Below are 23652 nucleotides of genomic sequence, written 5' to 3' on the forward strand. Positions count from 1 at the left end.
CACAAGGAAGTGTGCAGACACAGTTGCACCATATGCATCGATGTGCACGATATTCCAGTCAGCAGTGTGTGAAGGTGAACGGGTGAGGGGCGGGTGGGGGTGCAGCAGCTAAGCAGTAGGGATTGTGATAAATGGCTTAGCATGACTTTGACTATGAAGGAGAGGTTTTTCTTTGCACGGAAGAAGAGGGAGGGAGACCGTAGAGAAACTTCTAGATGCGCGTTAGTCGCCAGGGTGCACTGGCTCAGGGAAGCGTCGAGTTGAAACCCAGAGCACGTTTGTGGTGAACTAAAAACACTACACCATTCTCTTCTCTCCTCCTTGAAATTCTCCTGCTGTCTCCATTTTTTTTTCTCAAGCTGTTGCAAGAAAAAGGAAAGCCGACCGTACAGTCCAGGGTGCTCAGTTCCTCCCCAGCTGCAGTGAAGTGTGTTGCACGGCTTTGTCAGAGAGGGCGTCAGATATGCGACTCTCCTGGCATTGTGTGTTGTCATCGGTTACCGCAGGGAAAGGTTAACCTTCGCATGTCACAGTAGTTCAGCACTTTATCACCGGGTCTCCTGTTGTCACTTCAGCCGTCAGCACTAAACCTGCCTTTCAGCTTCTGCTTGGTTGTTGCACATTTTTATTCAGAAGACATTAGATGGGTTGAAGGATAATATTAGCCTAAACTACTTTTTTTTTTTTTTTGCATTAGAAAAGGATAAGGTGAACCCATTTGACCTCCCTCTTAACAGTGTTTTTCTTGGGGTGCAGCCATCTTTTTTTTTTTTTTTTTTTTTCATATTTCTGATGAAGTTGGCATAAGGACCCCTCTTTTTTTTTCTTTTTTTTTACTTTATCATCCTCATTCAGTATTTTTTTTTTTTTTTTTGTTATTTGTAATTTAATTTTTTCATATTAACCCTGTCCGCTTCTATTGGTTAGGGATTGTGACTGCAGGATTGTGTGTAAATATATAAAGTTCTCATGTTCAAATTCTTTAGTTTTGTACCTACTGAATTTTCCTTTTTATAATTTCTTTTCAAAAAAAAGTATGAATATATGCAAACTGAGACAAAAATAAAGATGTACAGAATAAAGTATTGAATGTGAATTGTACCTTGTACAGTATTTGTCTCGTATAAGACGGGTAAATGTATTCTCTTCTTGGGTTTGGCTTTTAGGAAGTGACCGTTTACAGTGGGTGAGGGGGGGCTGCAGACAGAAATATTACAGATATGACTCTCTGTGCCCCTGAGGTAGATGATACAACAATTGAAAGAAAACCAAAAATCTGGACAGCTGAGGTTTATTTTTGAAGGATTGTAACTTTTCTTTTCCCCCTTTTTTTTTTTTTTTTATCTATTTTACTCCCTTAAAGCTACAGTGTGTAATAATTACAGGGATATACAGTCAGAAATGTAATATATTATACATAACTATGTTATTTATCATCATCTACGAGCTCAGCCTCTTAACCTTAATATTTGCGTTGCCTTAGAATTCGTTATTTATAATTACATAGGAGCGGGTCTCGCAGCCATGGAGGCAGACATCTTTGCGCTACGGCAGCGCAGAGCCAACAAACTAGCGATTGCGAGATCGCCAAAACGTCACAACGATGTAGAAAAAATAACGGGTATATTTATTATCTTAAAGGGATAGTTCGGGATTTTTGACATGAATTTGTATGGCATCCCCATCACCAGTGTCATGCAATCACACTGACTTACCCCTGGCAGCATCCTTTGGTCAAGCCGAAAGTAGTCCGGCAGGTTTGCTAGACCCAGCGAAATAAAACGTTTCTCTTCCCAAAACATGTGGTCAAAAGAGTGATATTTTTGCATCCCAAAAACATTGTAGTGGAAAAAGTCACACGTCGTTATCACTTGGTCCTATTTTCTCTCTGTTCGTATCAGTGCGCGCCGTCATTCTGACAGCGAGCTCAACAACAGCCAGATGCATGTCTCGCTCAGCTAGGCGGAGCGAGGCATGCATCTGGCTGTTGTCAGGTTAGTAGGCCCTAGCTGTCAGGTCATGGTGTCGCGCGCACTGATACGAACAGAGAGAAAATGGGACCAAGTGATAACGACGTGTGACTTTTTCCACTACAATGTTTTTGGGATGCAAAAATATCGCTCTTTTGAACACATGTTTTGGGAAGAGAAACGTTTTATTTCGCTGGGTCTAGCAAACCTGCCGGACTACTTTCGGCTTGACCAAAGCTGGACGAGAACTCTGCTCACAGGATGCTGCCAGGGGTAAGTCAGTGTGATTGCATGACACTGGTGATGGGGATGCCATACAGATTCATGTCAAAAATCCCGAACTATCCCTTTAAGTCTACATGAAATCTATACCCTACACAGACTAATGAAATACTATCTGTAAAATTATCTATGTAAACAAACCTCATCACTTGAGAAGGTAGGTGATGAGGACTCGTGGAAGACATTTTGTCCCGTAACGCTCCCCGTACTATTGGGGGGAAGAAGCGGTGGGGGGGGGGGGGGGGGGGGGTGTTCATGTTGCTGCAGTATGACCGCTAGATGTCGCTAAAAGTTACACACTGTAGCTTTAAGCTCAACTTCTTTTTTTTTTTTTTTTTTTTGTCCATTTGCATGTTTTTTAAATTTTTGTACCCAGGCGTACAGCAGCTTGGAGGATAAATCTTACCCTTTAGCCATTCTTTAGCTATTTCATCTTTTCTCATTTTACAGCTACAAACTTTATTGTCTTTTATTGGGGACAGACTAAAACAATGCATTTATATTTTTTTTCCAAATTCTGAAAAATTAAGACCACCTCCGATTTTTTTATTTATTTTTTTATTTATTTTTGGATCTATCAGTTTTTCTCATTAAGTTCCCCACAGCATGATGCTTCCACCACCATGTTTCACCATGAGGATGGTGTGAAAAGGGAGCAATGCATATTTTAATCTCTTCTAAACATAGTCTGCTTCATTAAATCCCCCAAAATTCAATGAGGTTTTTATTAAAGTGACAAAAAGTTAAAAGGGGTTATTGACTCTACTGGAGACCACTGCATTTATTATGAGTAAATGCTGTGCTTGGACAGGACTTATTTTACTAGATCTGAACATCTTTATTGTTCTCTGCTCGCTCAGCCAGGACCTTTTTCAGGTTCTCAAACTAAAGCCATATTCCCTGCTCCTCTCTGCTCACACTGATCGTCCTTCAGCACTGTAGCCTGATGCCATAATTTTTACACGCCCTTTAAGATTCATGGGCTCCCTACCTCTCTGCTCCCTAGAAAACAAACCCCAGTAATCGCTTTCAGTAGAAAGATGCAGTTAAAGATGTTGGAGGATGGAGGAAGTAAAATGTAGGATGAATGTGGTCCAGATCTGATCATCTACCCTGGTTTTAGCAGCCTGGTTTTAGCAGCATCTATGACAAAACAAATTTAACCTATGGGTTTTATTCCCTTTACTATTTATTTTTGGTATGGGGAGTTCTAAGCTGATGTTTAAATGCAGGCTGCTCTAAAAGCAGGGTTGGTGATTAACAAAGATGGATGAGAATATTTTTTTCTATTCTGATGTCCTTTGCTTGTACCACTGTGTGCAGTTTATTTTGCACCTGGGACTATTTAATTGTGATAAAAGAATCTTATTTTCTAAGTCAACTTTAACATGTAAAAGTAAAAAAATATATATATAGATTAAGAAGTGATGTATAAATAGTGCTGTTTCCTCCCTGAACTGGATCATTTCTTTTCTCTTTTGTATCTGATCTGTACACCCTGTAGATGTCCGATGAACCTTTCACTACCGAAATGCAATGACCTGTTTTCTGTGCCGCCCCTCGGGAAGCGGGGAGTTACTACTGCAGTTTCTTATTGTATCAGATTCCTTTTTTTAAGTTTATAATAAAAAAAGCAGACTGGCAATAAAAAGAAGCATGGAAACGAATGCCCCCCCCCCCTCTTGTCCTTTCTGTTGTTTTTGATCAGATGTTATTTAAAGGCTGATTCCTGGGAAAAGCTGATGATTGATTGAAGCGGCAGTGGAACGAGTCTTTTATATTGCAGTAAACAAATTCAAGCCATGTTTGATCAATAATTCAAAGCAAAAATGGGATTCTTAGATGGTGAGCAGCCAGATTGCTCACCACCCACATCAGCTGGACTCATCCCAGCAGATATTACTTTACATTTCATCAGCCTGCTCTCTGATAGTCAGCCTGTCTCCTATCACCGTCTCTGCAAAACCATCCAAACAACTGCCTCCTTTTGAGGGATGGGGGGGGCTTGCAGCATGTACTGGTATGACATTAACATGCAAGACAAGGCTTCTCTGTTTCTTTGTCTTTCCTTTTTTCCCTTCTGATTCTTCTTGTTTTCCCTCCAATAATTTCTTCCCCCCAATCATCTCCTTCATCCTCCACAGACACACACCCATCCCGCCCGTCTTTTAGGCTGCTGGTGTTATGCAACACAGCTCCACCGTGTGTTGATGTGATCATTACGCAACATCTCCTACTCTTCTGGAATACTGATGAGCTGCAGCCCTGAAACGAGAAGAAAGGGGGAAAAACAGTTGCCTGACGGATGAAAGGAGATTTTTTTTTTTGTATGTGCGTGCAGGTACCTGCTCAGCACAGTCGCGATCTGCTGATCAAGGTTTAAAGATGTAGCCTTCATACTCTTGACAAAAGCATACTCATACCAAAAGCTTCATACTCTTTTTAAAGGCAAAAATAGTTCTGTTCTCATTGTAGATATGTGCAAACTTTTTTCAATGTTTTACAGTTTTGGTATTTCCATTAAATAAGAAATGCGGTTTAAATTTTCACATGAGTACGTTTATTAAAATGATAACTCTTGAAAACAACATGGCAGCTGACGTGTACACTTCAGATATATATCCATGTTTTAGCCCCAACTCTAATAATAAAAAAATATTCAGTCTGCCCATGGATCCAAATATACAGCGTCATCAACCTGCAGCTAATTTTGGTATTCATCTTTATTAGGCAGTTGGTTCCAGCGGCAGATCACGTGACTCGTGCGATGCACAAAAAATTTTGCATTAGGGTTTATGAAATTAAATAATTTAGATGCAACTGAAAAACCACCCTTAACAATTAAGAACTTTTTTTTAATCAAAAGGCAAGTTTTTTTTTTTCCATTTAGCAAATTGATCATCAATTTGATCATCAATTTGTGCAATTTGATGATTAATGGAAGCACAGCGAATTAATCCCTTAAACTGATTTTTTTTAACAATCAAATTAGTTAATTTGCTTTATCTATTAAGGAGGAAACTGTGCTTAGGATATAAGGTAATAATACTAGTATAAATTATCGTTGTTTTTATCACTCTCGTGGAAAAATATAAATTTTTACCAAGGTGTTTTTGGAAAATAATCACTGTGAATAAGATATGAACCCAAATAAAATTATGCTACAGTAGAAAGAAAAAGTTAGGACTTTATATTAAACTAACAATGGTTTACTTCGTATACTATAAGGAAAATTATATTTTTTCTTTATTTACACACACACAAAAATAATAAAATTTAGAATCAGAAAACATAAATTCTGTTCTAGATTTCCGCAGTGAATAACCAAGTTATTGTCCTCAAATATTAAAGTTTTGTTCTTTAAAAAGACGACTTATTTCACACAGTGATGCTTCACAGAAATGTTCCAAAGAAAGTGGAAAAAGCATTTCACATTAAAGAGGGATTTGGGTTTGTGTAAATACACAAGGCTTATGATTTTCAGTGCATTGGTTTGAATTTCTACACGAATGAGGGTTTAAATATTTATACCTGTTTTTTTCTTTTCTTTTCATAATATGTGCAGCACCTTGTGACAACTATGGAGTTTTACAGTGATTTAAAGTAAGGCTTGACAAATCAGGTCCTAGATGCTCCTTGCTTGAACACGTTCATACCGCAAGCAGCAAGAGCAGCAAAAACGCGCATGCTGCTTGATTTATGATGTTTGTACAGGTTTAGTTCTGGGGCGCGGCTGAAGCATCTTTGCTGCTCTTGGCTGCACTGTTGTAAAGTGGGTCTGATGCGTGTTGGGCGGTGTTACCCTGTCCTTCCTTTGCCTGTTACAATGGCAGCTATATTTGCTGTTATAAGTGGCTAAAAAGTAGTTTTAAAGTTTTGATCATGTTACAAGTTTTTAAGTGAGAAAGTCCACCTGAAAACTTAATCTGTGCAGTCAGTTCATCAAGATGCCTAAATATTATTTCGCTGTTGGAGCCTCTCAGAACCCCATACACCGGCGGTGCTGTCACTAGGCATCCCGTTCAACAGCAGCTTCTGGCTCCGTCATATCTTGGCGGTTTTCCATTACTGTTTGCAGCGGCTGGAAGTAGATGTTAGTGTTTTTTACGTACATAATCCAAACTGAAGGCACCAGAATAATAAAATCGAACATATTTTTCTGGTAGGTGTCGATGTTTTACTCTAATTTAGGCGTTAATTAACTGTTTCAGAGGAGTGATCATAGCGATCTGCATCAGCAGCGCTGTGTCTGTCTCCCTGCCAGCTCCCAGATCACCTTCTCTGATTGGTTGATGTGGCGTGTCGAGCAGTTTAAGTTCAATTTTTCCAACTCCAGCAGCTGATGCCTCTAAAGTGCATTGCACTCATCAGATGCTCAGAAGCTCACGACACACTCCTCCTGCTGCTCAAAATGCACGTCAACCATTGACTTACCATGTGAACCAGCTGCTTCTGCTGCTTCCGGTGTGAACATAGCATGACTCATGAACTGGTCGTTTGCAGGGTTTCCCTGCTAAAGATCTTTTTCAAATTAAATTTGGTCGGTTTTTGTTTAAAGCCAGCCTGAGGTAAATAATTTAACTCTCATTCAAACATTGTGGTTATGTTAGTAGAAAATATGCAATACTTGATTTAAGGTAACTACTGAATGCATACTTGGCCGCACCCCTCCTCTTGTGCCTGTTCTTCTCTGTCAATATTCAGTTGTGAACATCAAAAGCCAACATTTAATGAAATCTACTTTAATTAAAAGGGACATCCATAAAAGTATATATTCCCTATTTATTCAGGGGTCAGATTTTATACGTTCCAAAATACAAGGAAAAACAACCTGGAGATGGATTTCCTACTGAGGTACCATAATTTTCGGACGATAAGCCGCAACTTTTTCCCCATTTTTCGACCTTGCGGCTTATACAGGTGCTGGTCATAAAATTAGAATATCATGAAAAAGTAGATTGATTTCAGTAATTCCATTTAAAAAGTGAAACTTGTATATTATATTCATACATTACATACAAACTCATATATTTCAGATGTTTATTTTGTTTAATTTTGATGATTACAAATGACAACAAATGAAAATCTCAAATTCATCATATCAGAAAATTAGAATATTACTGAAGACCAATAAAAACAAAGGATTTATAGAAATGTTGGCCAACTGAAAAGTATGAACATGAAAAGTATGAGCATGTACAGCACTCAGTATTTAGTTGGGCCTCCTTTGGCCTGTATTACTGCAGCAATGCGGCGTGGCATGGAGTCGATCAGTCTGTGGCACTGCTCAGGTGTTATGATAGCCCAGGTTGCTCTAATAGTGGCTTTTAGCTCTTCTGAATTGTTGGGTCTGGTGTATTGCATCTTCTTCTTCACAATACCCCATAGATTTTCTATGGGGTTAAGGTCAGGAGAGTTTGCTGGCCAATTAAGAACAGGGATACCATGGTCCTTCAACCAGGTACTGGTAGCTTTGGCACTGTGTGCAGGTGCCAAGTCCTGTTGGAAAATGAAATCTACATCTCCAAAAAGTTGGTCAGCTGCAGGAAGCATGAAGTGCTCTAAAACTTCCTGGTATGTGGCTGCGTTGACCCTGGACCTCAGAAAACACAATGGACCAACACCAGCAGATGACATGGCACCCCAAACCATCACTGACTGTGGAAACTTTACACTGGACTTCAAGCAACGTGGATGAAGTGCCTCTCTTCTTTTCCTCCAGACTCTGGGACCTTGATTTCCAAAGGAAATGTAAAATTTACTTTCATCAGAGAACATGACTTTGGACCACTCACCAGCAGTCCAGTCCTGTTTCTCTTTAGCCCAGGCAAGACGCTTCTGACGCTGTCTGTGGTTCAAGAGTGGCTTGACACAAGGAATGCGACAGCAGAAACCCATGTCTTTCATACGTCTGTGTGTGGTGGTTCTTGAAGCACTCACTCCAGCTGCAGTCCACTCTTTGTGAATCTCCCCCACATTTTTGAATGGGTTTTGTTTCACAATCCTCTCCAGGGTGCGGTTATCTCTCTTGCTTGTACACTTTTTTCGACCACATCTTTTCCTTCCCTTCGCCTCTCTATTAATGTGCTTGGACACTGAGCTCTGTGAACAGCCAGCCTCTTTAGCGATGACCTTTTGTGTCTTGCCCTCCTTGTGCAAGGTGTCGATGGTCGTCTTTTGGACAACTGTCAAGTCAGCAGTCTTCCCCATGATTGTGTAGCCTATAGAACTAGACTGAAAGACCATTTAAAGGCTTTTGCAGGTGGTTTGAGTTAATTAGCTGATTAGAGTGTGGCACCAGGGGCCATCAATTTTGAACCTTTTCACAATATTCTAATTTTCTGATATGATGAATTTGAGATTTTCATTTGTTGTCATTTGTAATCATCAAAATTGAACAAAATAAACATCTGAAATATATGAGTTTGTATGTAATGTATGAATATAATATACAAGTTTCACTTTTTAAATGGAATTACTGAAATCAATCTACTTTTTCATGATATTCTAATTTTATGACCAGCACCTGTATAACAATGCGGCTTATCTATGGACTTTTACAACTAACGGCCACTAGGGTAATACCTAAATCTATGGATTTTACCATCCACCATGTTGACGTCACATTTGCTTCAACACGCAAGTACGGTAGCCGCACGCGGGAATGTGGAGGTCCGCCGGAAGCAGACTTTTACCGCGAGTGGTACGAGAAAGAACGACAACAAGAAAGACGGACATTGCGAGCGCAAGAAAGTTTGTGTTAAACATAAAAAACCTGCGGCTTATAGTCCGGTGCGGCTTGTATACGTACAAATAATGAAATTTAGCTTCTGCGGCTTATATTCAGGTGCGGCTAATAGTCCGAAAATTACGGTAGTTAGAGGAAGTTCAGCTACATCCTCTCCTGCACTGAATATAGTATGTAGCAGTGATGGTTGCGACTATTTATGAGCACTTTTGATGATTCATATCTCATTATGAATCATGTCTCAAACATGTGAACATTTTCCTTTATTGTTCACACATATGAATAGACTCCCGATTTGCATCGCCTAGCATCTATTCCTATCTCCTATTTCTTCACCAACTGGGTAAGAAATGAAGCCCTGACTGCCGTACCAAATCCAAACAGCCATCATCCTCCTTGACAAAACAGAAACATGGATGATGCTTGTCAAATTTGGATCGCAGCTTTTAAATATAAAGAACTACCAAAGTTACACACGTACCGGACAGTTGAAGCTCTCTATAGTAAAACTAAAAAAGGGTTTGATCATTTGCATGTGCCAAACTGAATAAATTTACCAAAATAATGTAGTTTTGTTTACATTTTGTGCTGTGACTCTATATGTCATTTTTCACAAAGGATTTTGGGAATCTGTATAGGCATCCAATAGGAACATCGGGATGTCCCTATGCTAAAGGAACTGTGATTCTGTGGGACTTGGGCGCCCTCTTCTGGTCTGGGTTCCACTAGCAGCAGCTTAATGCGCTTATACCTTGGGCCTGCTATGCTGCAGCCGGTTGGTGACAGGTGAGGATACAGCCAGTCTGCTTGTCAGTAAAGTCCACTTTATTTTGTATGCTTTTAACAAATACAGTTACATAGTATTACAGCTTCATGTATCAGATAGTGGGATTACAAAAACATGTTTGTATAAAAAGAAAGGAAAACACATTAAATTCTTTCAGGAGTACTTCCAGGTACTATGAAGAGTAAACGATAATGAACTGATGCAGATGAAGGGTTTAACTTGTTAAAGACTGATAGAGTAAGCCGACCCAGCCAGATTATCCACTGCTAGCGTTGTTAATCTCTTTTTATTTTGCTTTTCAGAACATGATAAATAAGCTCTACTTTGAGGATCTTGAGTTAAAAAAATTTTTTAAAAGATTTGGTTAAATCGATTTGTAAAAATTCCATTTACTAAATCTGTGATTGCATTCTATTTTCTTTTTAAAGAAAAATTCAAGATTCAATGTGTATAAAGTCGAACATTGGTAACTTGTTAAAAGTTATTTAATTTCTCACATTATAAATCTTTATTAAAGTGCTTAACATGAGAATAAAAGATGCCTAGTATGGCATTTTCTGTAAAACATATTTTCCTAATTTTTAACCCTATGGTTATCGAGGTGACGTTAGATTTTCACAAATTTAAAGCCAAACATTGTTTTATTTAATAAAAAAAAAACTCAAAGCTGTTCAAAAGGCATAAAGAAAACAATGCACAATGCCTAAAATGTTTTTTTATACATCTTTATGAAAACACATAAAGCACCACCCGATCCAGTGTATAACGCAGAAATAATTCAATCTGCAGTAAATAGGAGTCCGTTCTTATAATAGTTAGAAAAAGATGAACAGCTGAACAGATGGTGCTGTCATGTCCATGATAAGCAGAGGCCTTTTTTTTTATAATTATTTGATTTTACAGAACAATTATCCTAGGCATCAAAAAACACATCCTATCTTTAGTGATGGTTTGACAGACATAAGTACACTTGGTGTGAGATTAACAATAGAAAATAAAGACAAGCCTTACTGGGTTTCATGCATTTGGATCCTTAATGAAAGAGGACCAGAAACTGGAAGCACAATGACTTTGGGACTTCAGTACATCATAGCAAATTTTACAGATAACATTATTTAAAATGAACAGGCATTACATAACAGACTATTATTGCCACGTTTATTATCTTTCCAAGAATAAGGTGACATGGAGCCCAAACCAGCAATTAAAAAATGTAGAAATCCCTAACAGTCTGTGAGGTTGAATTAGAAACAGGCCCAGCCACTTTGGCAAAAAAAGAACTCAACCAAATTTTTACCAGTGAGAACCAACCTGCTTTAATGTGATTTTACCTTCAGTAAATCTAACTCTTATAGCTCTGCTAAACATCTATCCAATCAGAGAGGGCGGGTCCACATAGCCAGCCCCAGAAAAAGCAAATCTAGCCAATGCTTTGCAGAATCAGGCCAGTAGGGGGCGTCTAGGAGCATTTTACATATCTCACTGCTTACAGCTTAAAGGGATAGTTCGGTATTTTTGACATGAATCTGTATGGCATCCCGATCACCAGCGGCATGCAATCACACTGACTTACCCCTGGCAGCGTCCTGTGAGCAGAGTTCTCGTCCAGCTTTGGTCAAGCCGAAAGTAGTCCGGCAGGTTTGCTAGACCCAGCGAAATAAAACGTTTCTCTTCCCAAAACATTATGTGCAGCCATGTCTCCCTCCGCCGCGGAAGGAGACATGGCTGTTGTTGGGCTCGCTGTCTGAATGACGGCGCGCACTGATACGAACAGAGAGAAAATAGGACCAATTGATAACGACGTGTGACTTTTTCCACTACAATGTTTTTGGGATGCGAAAATATCACTCTTTTGGACACATAATGTTTTGGGAAGAGAAAAGTTTTATTTCGCTGTTCCTAAAAACCTGCAGGACTACTTTCGGCTTGACCAAAACTGGACGATAACTCTGCTCACAGGACGCTGCCAGGGGTAAGTCAGTGTGATTGCATGCCGCTTGTGATCGGGATGCCATACAGATTCATGTCAAAAATACCGAACTATCCCTTTAAGAGATTTTTAGGAGTAAAAGGCTACCTTCTAAATTAGATTTTTCAGTTTCAAAATTACTAGAACATAATTTTATGTTTAAAAAAAACAAAAAACTAATTGAAATATTCATATAAATGAGTTTGATAGATTTACTTAAACTCTGATTCTAGAATGCAAAGGGAGCGATTACCCGACTAAATGAGGAAAATTGAAGCTTACCCCTCATTTAATTTAGATTCCTCTTCTGCAAGATTTTTTTCTGTATTCATGGATTCTATCCTGTTAAATATACAGTAAACATCCTGGATCAAGTGCTAGTTAGAACCCGGGGCTGGACCTGATAGATGTAGGAGACGGTAAAACAGAGATCTACACCTTCACAACAAACACATGATGAAATCCGCCTTAAAAGCACAGTTAAACGATTAAACTCCCTGGTCAGTCATTGGTTTCATAGTATAGCTGTTTCTTAAAGGAAAAATAGATATATTCTTATGGCATATTCTTATACATCACAGTTAACAGATGTTATTACCATCAGAAAGAATACAGCACTTATTGTTAGGAAAGTGTTGAGATATTACCAAGTTACCAAAGACACAGGCATAGTCCCCGTTTTAAAGAATAGAAACCCTGATACACAAATATGTACAAGCACACAGGCTCTGGGCCCTAGCTACATCTTTAGAAAATAGAAAAAATAAAAAAAGGAAAATAAATCAATCCTGTCACTGCGCCTCTGATTGGGAGACGGTGACTCTAGCGCCCCCTACTTACAATGTGCAGTAAAATAAACATCTCTCCATACAGACATACCCCTCCACAGGTGAGGGCCTTTGGGTTTGTCACTCTTTGACCATCTAATTGACTTTCTTTCTCAATTAGTCTTCATTTTCACCAACCGCTCCTATATATACATATATATTTTAAGAGGCTCTGACAGCTGATCTGAGATCAGTAAAAAAGGAAAAACATTAAATCACAGCAGCTTTAAAATGCAGGTCATGCTTCTTTTTTTTTATAACCCCACATGGAAGCTACCATCTTTTCCCCTTCTCTGGTTTTCTGGTGAACAAGGCGGCTAACTGCTAGCTGCTCTAACACAGGACATGTGTTCGTGAGGGTGTGTGAGTTTTTTCTTTAAAGGAAAAAGTGCAATGATTAATTACACACGCCAAACACACACTAAACACGACAGTACAGAAAACCGACTGTTTATACACACAGATGTCTCAGATGCTGTGTTAGTGTGTACACAGGGAAGAACTGGGACAGCCCACTCCGCCCTCCTCCACTCCCTCCGTCTTTAAGCTGGAAGTGCCACCATGAATCTAACCCTTGCTCGTTTATTTAGCCTGATTGAGTCTTTTTTTGCATTGGTCCTATTAGAACCGGTGTGTGTTATCCTCTTGTTTTTTATTTTAGGACCTCTCCAGGACTAAACCTGCATTTTCTTCCCCCAACAGTCCACCTCTTCTCTCAGTGCAGGAGCCAGGCGCTCTCCACAGGCCTTCCATCGACCACCGCTCCCATCGCACCCCCACCACCTCCCAGTGTGTGTCCCAAAAAACTCCAGCATCATGTTGAGAAGCGTCAGCTGGAGCTCGACGCAGTGACTGAAGGTTGGTGATGACTTACAGTGCAAATTTAGGTTTGTGTTGGGAAGGGAGTTCTGCTTCGGTCTCATAGATGCTTCATGGATTCTACATTTCTGTTTATTTCGTCCTTGTTTTTTATGTTTCTGTTTGGTTTACAGGGGGCCGTACTTGGCTTCGTAGCGCGCCAAGACGTTCTTGCAGCGCCCGCAGTCCTTCCGCAGCTCGGCGACCTGCTGCCTCAGTGCGGCGTTTTCCCGCTCCAGGAAGGAGGCTCGCACCGTGATCTGGTTCTCCTTCAGCCGCCGCGCATCACGGGAACGCTTTGCTGCAACGTTGTTCTTCTTCCTCCTGGACCAGTATTTATCATCCTTGGAGGATCAGTAAAAAACAGAAAGACAGAGTCAGCGACTAGATGCATGCAGCTAGCTTTATAAAGACCTTTTTAACCATCAGTATTTCTAGTTTAATATAATTAAGATGATTTGATTGTATGTAAAATAATCCTTTGTTCTAATTTCATGCCAAATAAACTAACTGAATTTTAATAAATTAAGCTTAATTAATTAGAAATTGACTAAATGGAAACTAATTAAATTATCCACCTTAACAAATAATAAAAAGGGATCCAAAAAGAGGCCTCAGATTAACAAACCTTACCTTCTGTTCATCGGGAACAAACACCTTCTTGGCTTTCTTGATCATCGGCTGCGGTTTCAGCTCCTCGTCGGAGAACTTGTGCTTGCGGGGGTTAAACAGCTCCCCACCGGGAACGCTGGACAGGACCAGGTCTGTGGGATCAGGCTGGAAATTGATGTCCACCTCAATGGCATCTGGGTCAATGGGGGAGGGCGTGTTTCGCTCTGTAGGGGTAAAGACAAAGACGTTAATAGTCACATCAACGTTTCAGTAAGTCTATGAATACATGAGACTTAAAGAATTTTATTATAAAATGCCTTCAAAAATGATGCATTTATTATGGATTTATGTTAACATATAAACTGAGGAGGAAAGAAGACAATTAATTTAGAAATAAAAAGAAAACTGGTATAAATCTGTCCTCAAATAAAAATATTTTTGATCTAAAGCTTCCCCCTGAAGCTCTGGCTGCATGTTTCTCACCTCCACCTCAGTTTCATATCTTTTGCAGACTAACGGGTGTTTTTATTTAGCTGCATCTATTTACTCATCTGACAAATCTGTCTGTTATCGTTGAACAATATTGTAAATCTTGGGATACGGTTGAGAATCTAACCCCACTTTAAAGATCTCATATGTACCCCTGATGTTTTAATGTATCATATAAATCGCAAACAAAATACCTTCAATGAATTTGGCGATGGGAGCAACAATAGTTTGGTAAAACTTTTTCTTTTTAATTAATAAATTACGGGGAAATCGGTTTTCTCTCACTATTTCGTTTTTATAAGTTAGGACAATAAACTTTTTTGGTCTTTTTTTTATGTCGATGTTTAATATCAACTTTAAGAACTTTAGATTTTTGATGTAACAACGATCGAATTCTGTGAATGTTTTAAAGTTGTTGAGCTGCGACTTGTCCATAATTACTAAAACCTGCAAGGCTTTAAAGAGACAAAGAAACTCTTCATTCCCCAGTACTCTATGTTTAAGACACTAATTAAACGTTTTTTTTGTCGATTTTTTGTTTTGTTTTTTTGCTTGATTATAAATGACAAGTAATCCTTTCAATAGTAGCTGATGTTTTGAAAAATCTGAAATACTTGCCTGTTTTTTTCACTTCCGTTTCTGCTGGGACTTCCTCAGCTAAAGATTCCTCCTCTTGTCCATCCTCCTCCTCATCTTCCTCGTCCTCTTCCTCCTTCTCCAGTTTGGCTGTTTGCAGCGTAGTTACCGTCACGGTCTCCTCTGCATCAGAAGTGGCCTCGGAGGAAGAAGGTGCAGGCGGCGCCGGGACGACTTCGGTGACAGCAGCAGCTGGAGGGGCGGCGACCGGTGCAGGGGCTGGTGCAGCCAAAGCGATCACTTTGGGAATGGGTTTTCCTTTGGGGTCCACTGAGGTCAGAGTCCTCTGGAGCTCCTCTTCCTCCAGGCTCACAGGGATCCCGTTCTCTAGAAGAAACTCATCCAGGTCCATGTACTCCAAGTGGAAGGTCTCGCCGTCGTAAGGAATGGTTTTCTCCCAGATGGCCGGGGTCAGGGAGGCTGAGACTCCTGCACCCCCTCCGCTTCCACCTCCTCCTCCTCCTCTGGTGCCGGCACCAGTGCTGGATGCCACGGTGCCACCTCCCTCCACATCCTCAGAGGAGCTCTGCTTTTCCTTCTCGATTTCTGCATCAAGTAGAAAAGAAAAAGAAGTTAACGACGTTATAAAAGAAGCTTCCAAAAAAGTTTACCTTAAATACTGGGGTGGAACCATAAAAAAATTGTTTTGGTCTCAGCAGGGTTGAGATTACGTGTAACAAAAGTAATTTCCCTCTGGGATTATTAAAGTATTTCTGATTCTGATTTAAAGCTGGGAGGCTTTTGATGAGCCAAAAGACACAAAATAAGCATGAATAAATGATGTCTAAACTTTTTTTATACCAGTCTTATTACAATAACTGATTTTAAAAAAAGTAATGACTGTGAGTGTCACAGATGTTGTATGACAATCCATTGGTCACATTGCTAAATGTTATCAACAAGTCTTTATCTTTTTAAACCAACATGGATCTAAATGATTAAAAATATTTGATAAAATCTGTCTGACTGGATCCTTTTTCATATGTTTTATGCACGGGCGCTCCAACACAGGGGCAACAGGGGCCCTGGAGCTAAGATATAATACAAAATAAATCTATGGTAAATAAATTATATGTGCTGGAACAGAAACCACAACAAATGTCCCTTGGACCATTTTTTGTTTGTTTGTTTACAGTTTTATTTTATTGATAATAAAAAAAAATTATTTGTTGCACCTTTAGTTTCAATCATAATGAGATAGGTTTGCAGTTTTCATTTGCTAGATCTAAGGTTACCAGGGCTGAAAATGAATACTTGGTTTACTTTATATACTAAATGAAATAACTTTATCCGTTTGTTGTTTCTCCTGTTTTTTTTCCTATGCTCCCAAGACAAAAAAAAAAAAAAAAAAAACACCGATCCCACCCTGCCCCCCCTGGTATATTTGGTCTAGGAACGCCTCTGGTTTTATAGTTCCCACATTTTCATGATCTGTTGCTGCATGCCTTCCTGGAGTCATGCAGGATACAATAAAGCTCACATAGAAAATGTGGGTTTTTATTAAACACACACGCAAAAATAAAGATAAGAGAAATCTGCAAAGATATATATATATATATATATATATATATATATATAGATATATATATATATATATATATATATATATATATATATATATATATATATATGTATGTGTGTATGTGTGTGTGGAGCAGAACTGAAAATGTAAATCCTTAAGTGAACAGGGATGATGTCACACAGTCTACAGCCATGTAAATAAAGGAGGATTATAACCAAATAGTTTGCCTGTGATGAGGGAGTGGAACATTACAGCATGAGGCGTCACGGAAGTCAGAAGATGGATGTTCGGCATAAGCAACCCAAGAAACAAAACCACTCAATCCAAACTGGAAAAACAAACAAACATCTTAACCATGAGTTGGATTTTTTAAAAAGCCATTTCCTCATTCTGTAAATGTCCATACTGTGTGATTTCATTAGCTTCAGACCAGCTCAGAGAAGTGGGAACTTTTTGTTCTTTTCACGCTTCCTCCCAGCTTTGCATGAAACAGGCTCCAACATACAGGGCTTTAAAACCAACTCCATCCTAAACACTCATCATATTATAAAAATCTAATTATGATCAAAGGTTTGCTTGATAAATTCTTGGAGATATATCAACATGCAGTCCGACCCTAAAATGAAATCCCTGCCAATATCTGAGCGGATTGCCATCCGATGCTTACCGTCGTCTCCTTCCTCCAGGATATTAGGAGGTGGGATATCCATGATTTTCTTTAAAACAAAAGGATATGACTTGTGAGGAGCCGCTGCGGCTGGGAGCGCCACTGACACCGCTGCTTTGCCAGGCATTGTTCGGTGCCAAGGTTCCGCGGAGACGGTAGCTGATTAGTTAGCAAGTGCTAGATCCACTTCCACGGCGAAAAAAAACACGGATTTCCACGTTTTCTGCTCCCGCAACTAATCTTGGACTTTCTTTATCAATAATAAGACGTGTCTAATAGAGTTCACAGCCGTCTCCTCGTGCGTACCCACCGAGCGCGCTCATTGGATATTCATGAGACGTTTGTCCCGCCCACTAAAAGAATAGTAGAAGCTGATTGGTTCTCGCCGCGGACGGATATGAATATGCATTAGTACGTTTAATTACTGTGGCTCTTCAGGCCAGGATATACAATAATAACATTTAAATAGAATTAAACACGAAATACATATTTAAAATTAATTAGAGTGTGTAATTAACTGGACTATTATAAGATAAAGAAAATGGAAATAAGAGTTAAATGAGGCCAAACAATAGTCAAAGCCCTGAAAAGACAGTGACGCACTATAAGTATCAAATGTTGGTAGCCTCCGGATGGAGCAGCTTCAGCCAATCAGCTGAATGTCAGCAAATCCCCCCCGCCCCCACCCGAAGGAAACGTCTGCCCCACTTCTCTTCTGAGAACGGGACACTCGCGGACAAACATGTGCGGCTCACCCCCACCCTCGCGCACGTGAGGGCGCAGGCTTTTCGAAGGGCGTGGCTTCGAATCCTCCGCACGTGTGGCTCAACGAGAACATCAGCAGGAGCGCGCGTGCCCGAGCGTTTAGCAAACAGCGGACACGCGCTGGGGAGCGCGACACACACCATCCTCTGCTCTATATAATTTTAGATTCATGTGAATTTTTATTTTTATTTTCTTAGTTCCCAAAACATATATTAAATTCCACATAAAAAAAAAGTTTTCCTTTAATGCACACAGAGGCCGTAAAAAAAGTAGGCCAAATATATTTGTTTAAATAAAAGATGGAAGGACTCCTCACGTTTTCACACGCCTTTATTTTTGAACACCTGTCACGTTCTCTCTCAAACTGAAAGGTGTAGGGTTCACAATGTCCGGCCCACCTTCACTCCCTGTATCTGTTTACACCGTTAATAATAGCAGCCTGGTAAACAAGTTAGGCTGAAAGGACTCCATGCAGCTGTTCATGAATGCTTAACAGGGTATTGCAGCCCTCAAACCATGTCAACGTTACAAAAGTAGCATATGATCAGACAATATCAATCCCTACATTAAACTTTGATTTCAATGTTTAAATGGGTGAATAACATGCATTTTACTTTAGATCTAATTGCCTTAATCCTGTAAGATGCTGTAAAAAACAAACATATAAAAAGCAAATAGTTCAAAGACCAGTGCACCATGTTTTTTAATGCCTTCGAAATATATTTTTGCAAATATTAAGTGCTTTTAAGTCATTGCCTTAAAAAAAAGTGGTGAAGGGACCAACCTTTGAGACATATTTAACTGCTGATTCTTCCACACCTGTGGCTGCACATTACCTGTCAGCTGGCTGAAGGGAGGCTCCTACCTTTTCCTCTTACTTACAAGAAAGACAGGTTTGGTCCCTAGTAATTTTTAAATTTGACATAAAACTGCTATGAAAACCACAGCTGGGAAGGTGCAACTTGCATATATGTTAATTTATTGGCAAGATAAATCAAGCTCACTTAGCTCACAAGCTTACTTGTTTTTTAGCATAAATAAATTTCAAGATGGCATAAATGAAACCATGAATCTTTTATGATATATTATTTACTGTAAAACACTCTTCTTTCTTTTTTTACTTGTACTGCTCCAGGACAAAAATCATACAGGTCCATGCAGATATTGTTATTGATCATTCATGGTAATGAAATGCCTGTTGGCACAGAAAGCACAGGTGGTTCTGTGGGACACCTGAGAGATTCATGGGTGATAGTGTGGAAAATTTGACCCATTTCAGGTGAACGATTTCATCCACTCCCAGCAGTATTTTTCCATGGGGCCAAGAGGAGCAGGTGTTGTGTACCCGTGACTATTTCACCAATTCTGTTTTTTTTTTCTTTCTCCAGGCCATTGTCTAGTCAACCCTAGCAGAAAAGAATGCAGCATGCCTGACCCCAGGTAAACGTGCATCACAAAACTTAGGATCAGAGAAAAAAAATATTTACCACGGGTATTCTTTACTGAAATGGAAAAAGAAACATGGCAGAATGCATATATATATATATATTATATATAATATAAAAGTGTCAAGTTTCAAAATGTCTGTGAATTCCAAGTATTTTACTGTGCATGTGATGTGACAATATGCCCCCTGTGGCAGTGTGGAATTATTAATCTGACACAATTTGGGGAGCTATCCAGTGCTGAAACCACCCTCATAATTGGAAATATTTGTAATAGTTCAATAGTTGTTGTTTTTTTTTAGCAACTTTAGCAGCTTGAATTATTCATTCATACATTTGTGTGATTTAATCCCAATTTATTTTTTCTAGGATACAGTAGTAGGATGGATAATTCATACACACACACACACACACACACACACACACACACACACATACATACATATATGTATATATATATATATATATATATATATATATATGTATATATATATATATATATATATGTATATATATATATATATATATATATATATATATATATATATATATATATATATATATATAAATAAACAATGTATGATGCATTTTGCTCTGACCTTTCTCAAACTGAAGATGGCAGACTGTGGATATCACAATCTTTTATCAGGTGTCCATGACAATCTATGTGCAAATTTAATTAAGATTTTTTGTTCCAGCATTCACATTAGTTTTAGTTTCTTTTTACAAACATTTTTTATTGTGAGCAAACTATGTCAAAAAGATAGCCTTCTGTTTGTTACAGTGTAATTCTACTGTCAGGTAGATTGAACCCATGATTTTTCAATCCGATTAATATAATCACCCCTGACATGCAGGCACACATTTTATTCTGATAACCAAATATATTTTAAATTATAATGCATAGTTAAGCTTTTAATCGCTCTAACGCAGCTAAATATGTAAGTAAAAGTGTACATTAAGGAGAAATATAAAACAATGGATCGTTTTGAGTTTCTCTTTTGATTGAATAATTAACAAATGCAATTTAAAGTAACTCACCGATGTCATCAAAGGCTGGAAAAGAGAAGGGGTATTCAGCCAAGGCCTTCAGGAGATCAGGAATGTCACTTCTTTCTCCAAAAAGGATTTCACTCGTTAAAGACATGATGAACAAACAGTGACGGACTTTCTCTTCTCCAAAATAAACAGAAAACTCCAAACTGCTCCAACTAGATCCTCAAAGTACGAAACAAACCTGGTGTAATGGTTCTGGAACTCACTTCTTTGACTTTTCACTAACTTCTCTGGATCACAGGGACGCCTGAGTGTGTCCAAGTTTTATGGGTTTACCGAGTAGCAGGGGACACGCCCACAATCTCGGTGAAATCGACCAATTGCGAGCCTTTAAGCTTAGCCGCAGAGCCAATCAGAAAGTGGGAGGCGGGCCCTGAAAGCAACAATAACAAAACCATTTTGCAGAGTGCAAATGGTTTCAGCACACCATGCACGGCTGCACGTGCGGCGGGAATCAGGTGTTCATATAAGTGACGTGCAGTGACACCTAGTGTCTGATCCAGGTAATGCAACCCCGGCTGAGAACATTTCAGAATAGAAATCAGCTTCATTCCTCAAGCTAATTTAGTTTTGATTATGGTTCCACTTAAATATAAACCAATAAAAAAGTATTTTGATCCGAGTACTTCATTATTCATCAGAGAGCCTTGGAAAACAAAGTTCACATGTGTCTCAAGAGTGCAGGATGTCTGGAGGGTCTGCAGAGATTCCCCTACCCCAACCCTGGATAATCTACAGAGCTTTTAAAGGTTTTCCTGTCCTACCTGTCCTGGATGAAGAGAAGGGCATCTCTGCTCCATTTTGCAAACCTGATTGTTACCCAATAGTCCAAACCTGTACTTTTGTAGTTGAACGAAACAACACAGCGGTACCTGCAGCTCCTGTGAAATGTTCTCTCAGAAAAAGAAAGGTGTAGGGTTTACAATGTCAAACACAGGAAGGAAACACTCTCCTGGGCCGCCTTCTGTCTCACTGTGGTGATGGAGGAGACTAAAGACTTTATACAGGTAGTGAAGACAACACATGGGATTGTGGGACGCTGGCTACCAGATTAGGACTAGGTTTATACTGGACCAGTCTAGAAAAAGAGTCACATTCCACCCGAGTCGTTTGTCCCACTTCCATCGGAAAGACGATATAGAAACATAAATTCAAAGCATTTAAAAAAAGTCCAAAAAACAAGCCACTGGACTTGGATTCCAAGTTTGAAAACCTTTCGCTTCCCATCCAAGAAGCCTTTTCCGATTCAAAACATCAGAAAAAACTTGTTTTGGCTTAGAAAACATGCAAATTGAACCAGAAGAACAGGTCCGCCCCTTAGGAATCGTGAGTCGTTTTGGGTTCTTTGTTAGCGTGGAATACCAAAATACTGATCTACGCCTTAGAAAGGGTTGGCTTGGCTGCCCAGGTGAGGTGTTCTGTTTACCTGTATGGGGATGGAGGTTACGATGATAGAGGGAAGGAATCAACTATATTGCTGCATTGTAGGTTTTTGAGAGCTAAAATCAGAGTCAATCCTCTCAGTTTAAGGTTGTTTTTTCTTTTTTAACATAAATGGCTTCCGTCACAGCCCTTTCAATCCACCTCTTTTTTTTTTTTATCCAAAATGTGAACATTCTGGTCCTGAAATGAGTGTTTCTTGTCCTTAATGTGCAGGTTTGACAGCAGAGTCTTTTCTGGAGGAAGTAGCTCTTCTGTGTTGAGCCATAGTTCTGTGGAGAGCTTGTTTGATTTTTTTAATATAAAGATCAGGGCATTCCCCACTGCATTGAACTACATACACCATACTGTACTGCATACACCAACTGCATGCCCTGATCTGCAATATTTTTTCAGAATGAGTATGACCTGGATGACTGAGAATCTTCACCAGCAGAAATACAAAACAAAAACTTAATAGTTTACAGTAAATCTCAATGCTGTGAAGGATATTGTCCCCCTGTAGTCAGACACTCCAAATAACACACAAACAAACGCACCTGACTTCAAATTGACCAGCAGCTCATTTCACATTCTGCTCTGGTACAAGCTGCATTTTATGCATAAACTGCATGCTACACTCCCACGTATGTTTTTCTCTCAAAGATGTTTACTTCTACTCATTTTTCATCTAATGGTGCATTCAGACTGATCACAATATCCAGGTTGAGGGTGGTGGATTTACATAGTACCCCAATGCAAACTGTAAGAGAAAGGGCAGGGAAGTGGCCAGCGGTGAATCCCACATAGTGAGAGCTTTCACTGCTCTGCTCTCACCTCCTGCTACTCAACAGAACGGAGGTGTTGTCACACAGCGGCACCACATGGAGTGGAACAGTGATCCCTGAAGATGAAATATCAGAACTTTCTATGAAACTGTGATGTGGCAACCAAAAGGAGGTTTTTATCTGGCTTTTAAAAAAGTGTTATAATTTAGTCCTAGTTTTGTCAGCTCAGGCTGCAGGGAATTATCATCATGTCATCTATACTATATCCATTATACTATTTAATATTTTGTAAAACTGGTCTCTCTAATAAACGAGACACTAAAGCCCCATTTACACTCCCCTCTGGAAACCGATCCGTGCCGAGCTCGGTTCCGTGCGACCGGTTACACACAACGCTAGCACGGTCCCTCGCTTTCTAGTGGTGATCTACGTACTAGTGCTCTCTTGTGGTAAACAAGTAAATCAACATGGCGGTGCCAGTGACATTCAGGAAGTTTGCTGAGAGTCAGGCGAAGAAGTAACCTGACTCCGTCAGATGGATTTGCGCCGCATATCCATCTGGAAACCTTCTGTTGAAGTAATTTTGGGAAGGGGAGAAAATACTGGTTAGCTGATTGGCCTATGTTGGTGATAGACGGGCCAAATAAACCAATCAGATCAACGAAGCATATGACGTACTGACAGACCGACGACGAAAACACAACCACAAGCCAGGCTACTGTTGCCGAAACCAGTCGGGAGAAGAGCAAAAACATCTTTTCCTCTGAGAAAAGCCTCCAGAGCAGTGTTTTGCTCTTCTTTCAGTGAAGAAA

General features: G+C 39.5%; 1 protein-coding gene across 2 annotated transcripts; it reads right to left on the bottom strand.

Annotated features, from left to right (window-relative positions):
* Window positions 1-11892: 11892 nt before the first annotated feature.
* tefb (TEF transcription factor, PAR bZIP family member b) lies at window positions 11893-20892 on the bottom strand. Of its 2 annotated transcripts, none has more exons than XM_038309274.1 (4): window positions 20619-20892; window positions 15161-15724; window positions 14075-14277; window positions 11893-13785 (listed from the first exon to the last, which is right to left on the bottom strand). In XM_038309274.1, exons 1-4 carry the CDS (start codon window positions 20722-20724, stop codon window positions 13570-13572), a joined length of 1089 nt encoding a protein of 362 aa, XP_038165202.1. In that variant the 5' UTR covers window positions 20725-20892; the 3' UTR covers window positions 11893-13569. The 2 variants fall into 2 exon arrangements, with proteins under 2 accessions (XP_038165202.1, XP_038165192.1); XM_038309264.1 differs by lacking the exon at window positions 20619-20892 and adding an exon at window positions 17368-17693.
* Between the last annotated feature and the right edge of the window lie 2760 nt (window positions 20893-23652).

The sequence above is a fragment of the Cyprinodon tularosa genome, unplaced genomic scaffold, assembly GCF_016077235.1.
Source record: "Cyprinodon tularosa strain WSP-4 unplaced genomic scaffold, ASM1607723v1 ctg118, whole genome shotgun sequence".
In the NCBI taxonomy this organism is placed as follows: Eukaryota; Metazoa; Chordata; class Actinopteri; order Cyprinodontiformes; family Cyprinodontidae; genus Cyprinodon; species Cyprinodon tularosa.

Coding starts and splice junctions, on each gene's coding strand:
- tefb (XM_038309264.1), bottom strand. CDS start 17,494: ATGCCTGGCAAAGCAGCGGTGTCAGTGGCGCTCCCAGCCGCAGCGGCT. Junction 15,725..17,367: donor CCTGGAGGAAGGAGACGACG/GTAAGCATCGGA, acceptor TACTTGATGCAG/AAATCGAGAAGGAAAAGCAG. Junction 13,786..14,074: donor TTGTTCCCGATGAACAGAAG/GTAAGGTTTGTT, acceptor TGATCCTCCAAG/GATGATAAATACTGGTCCAG.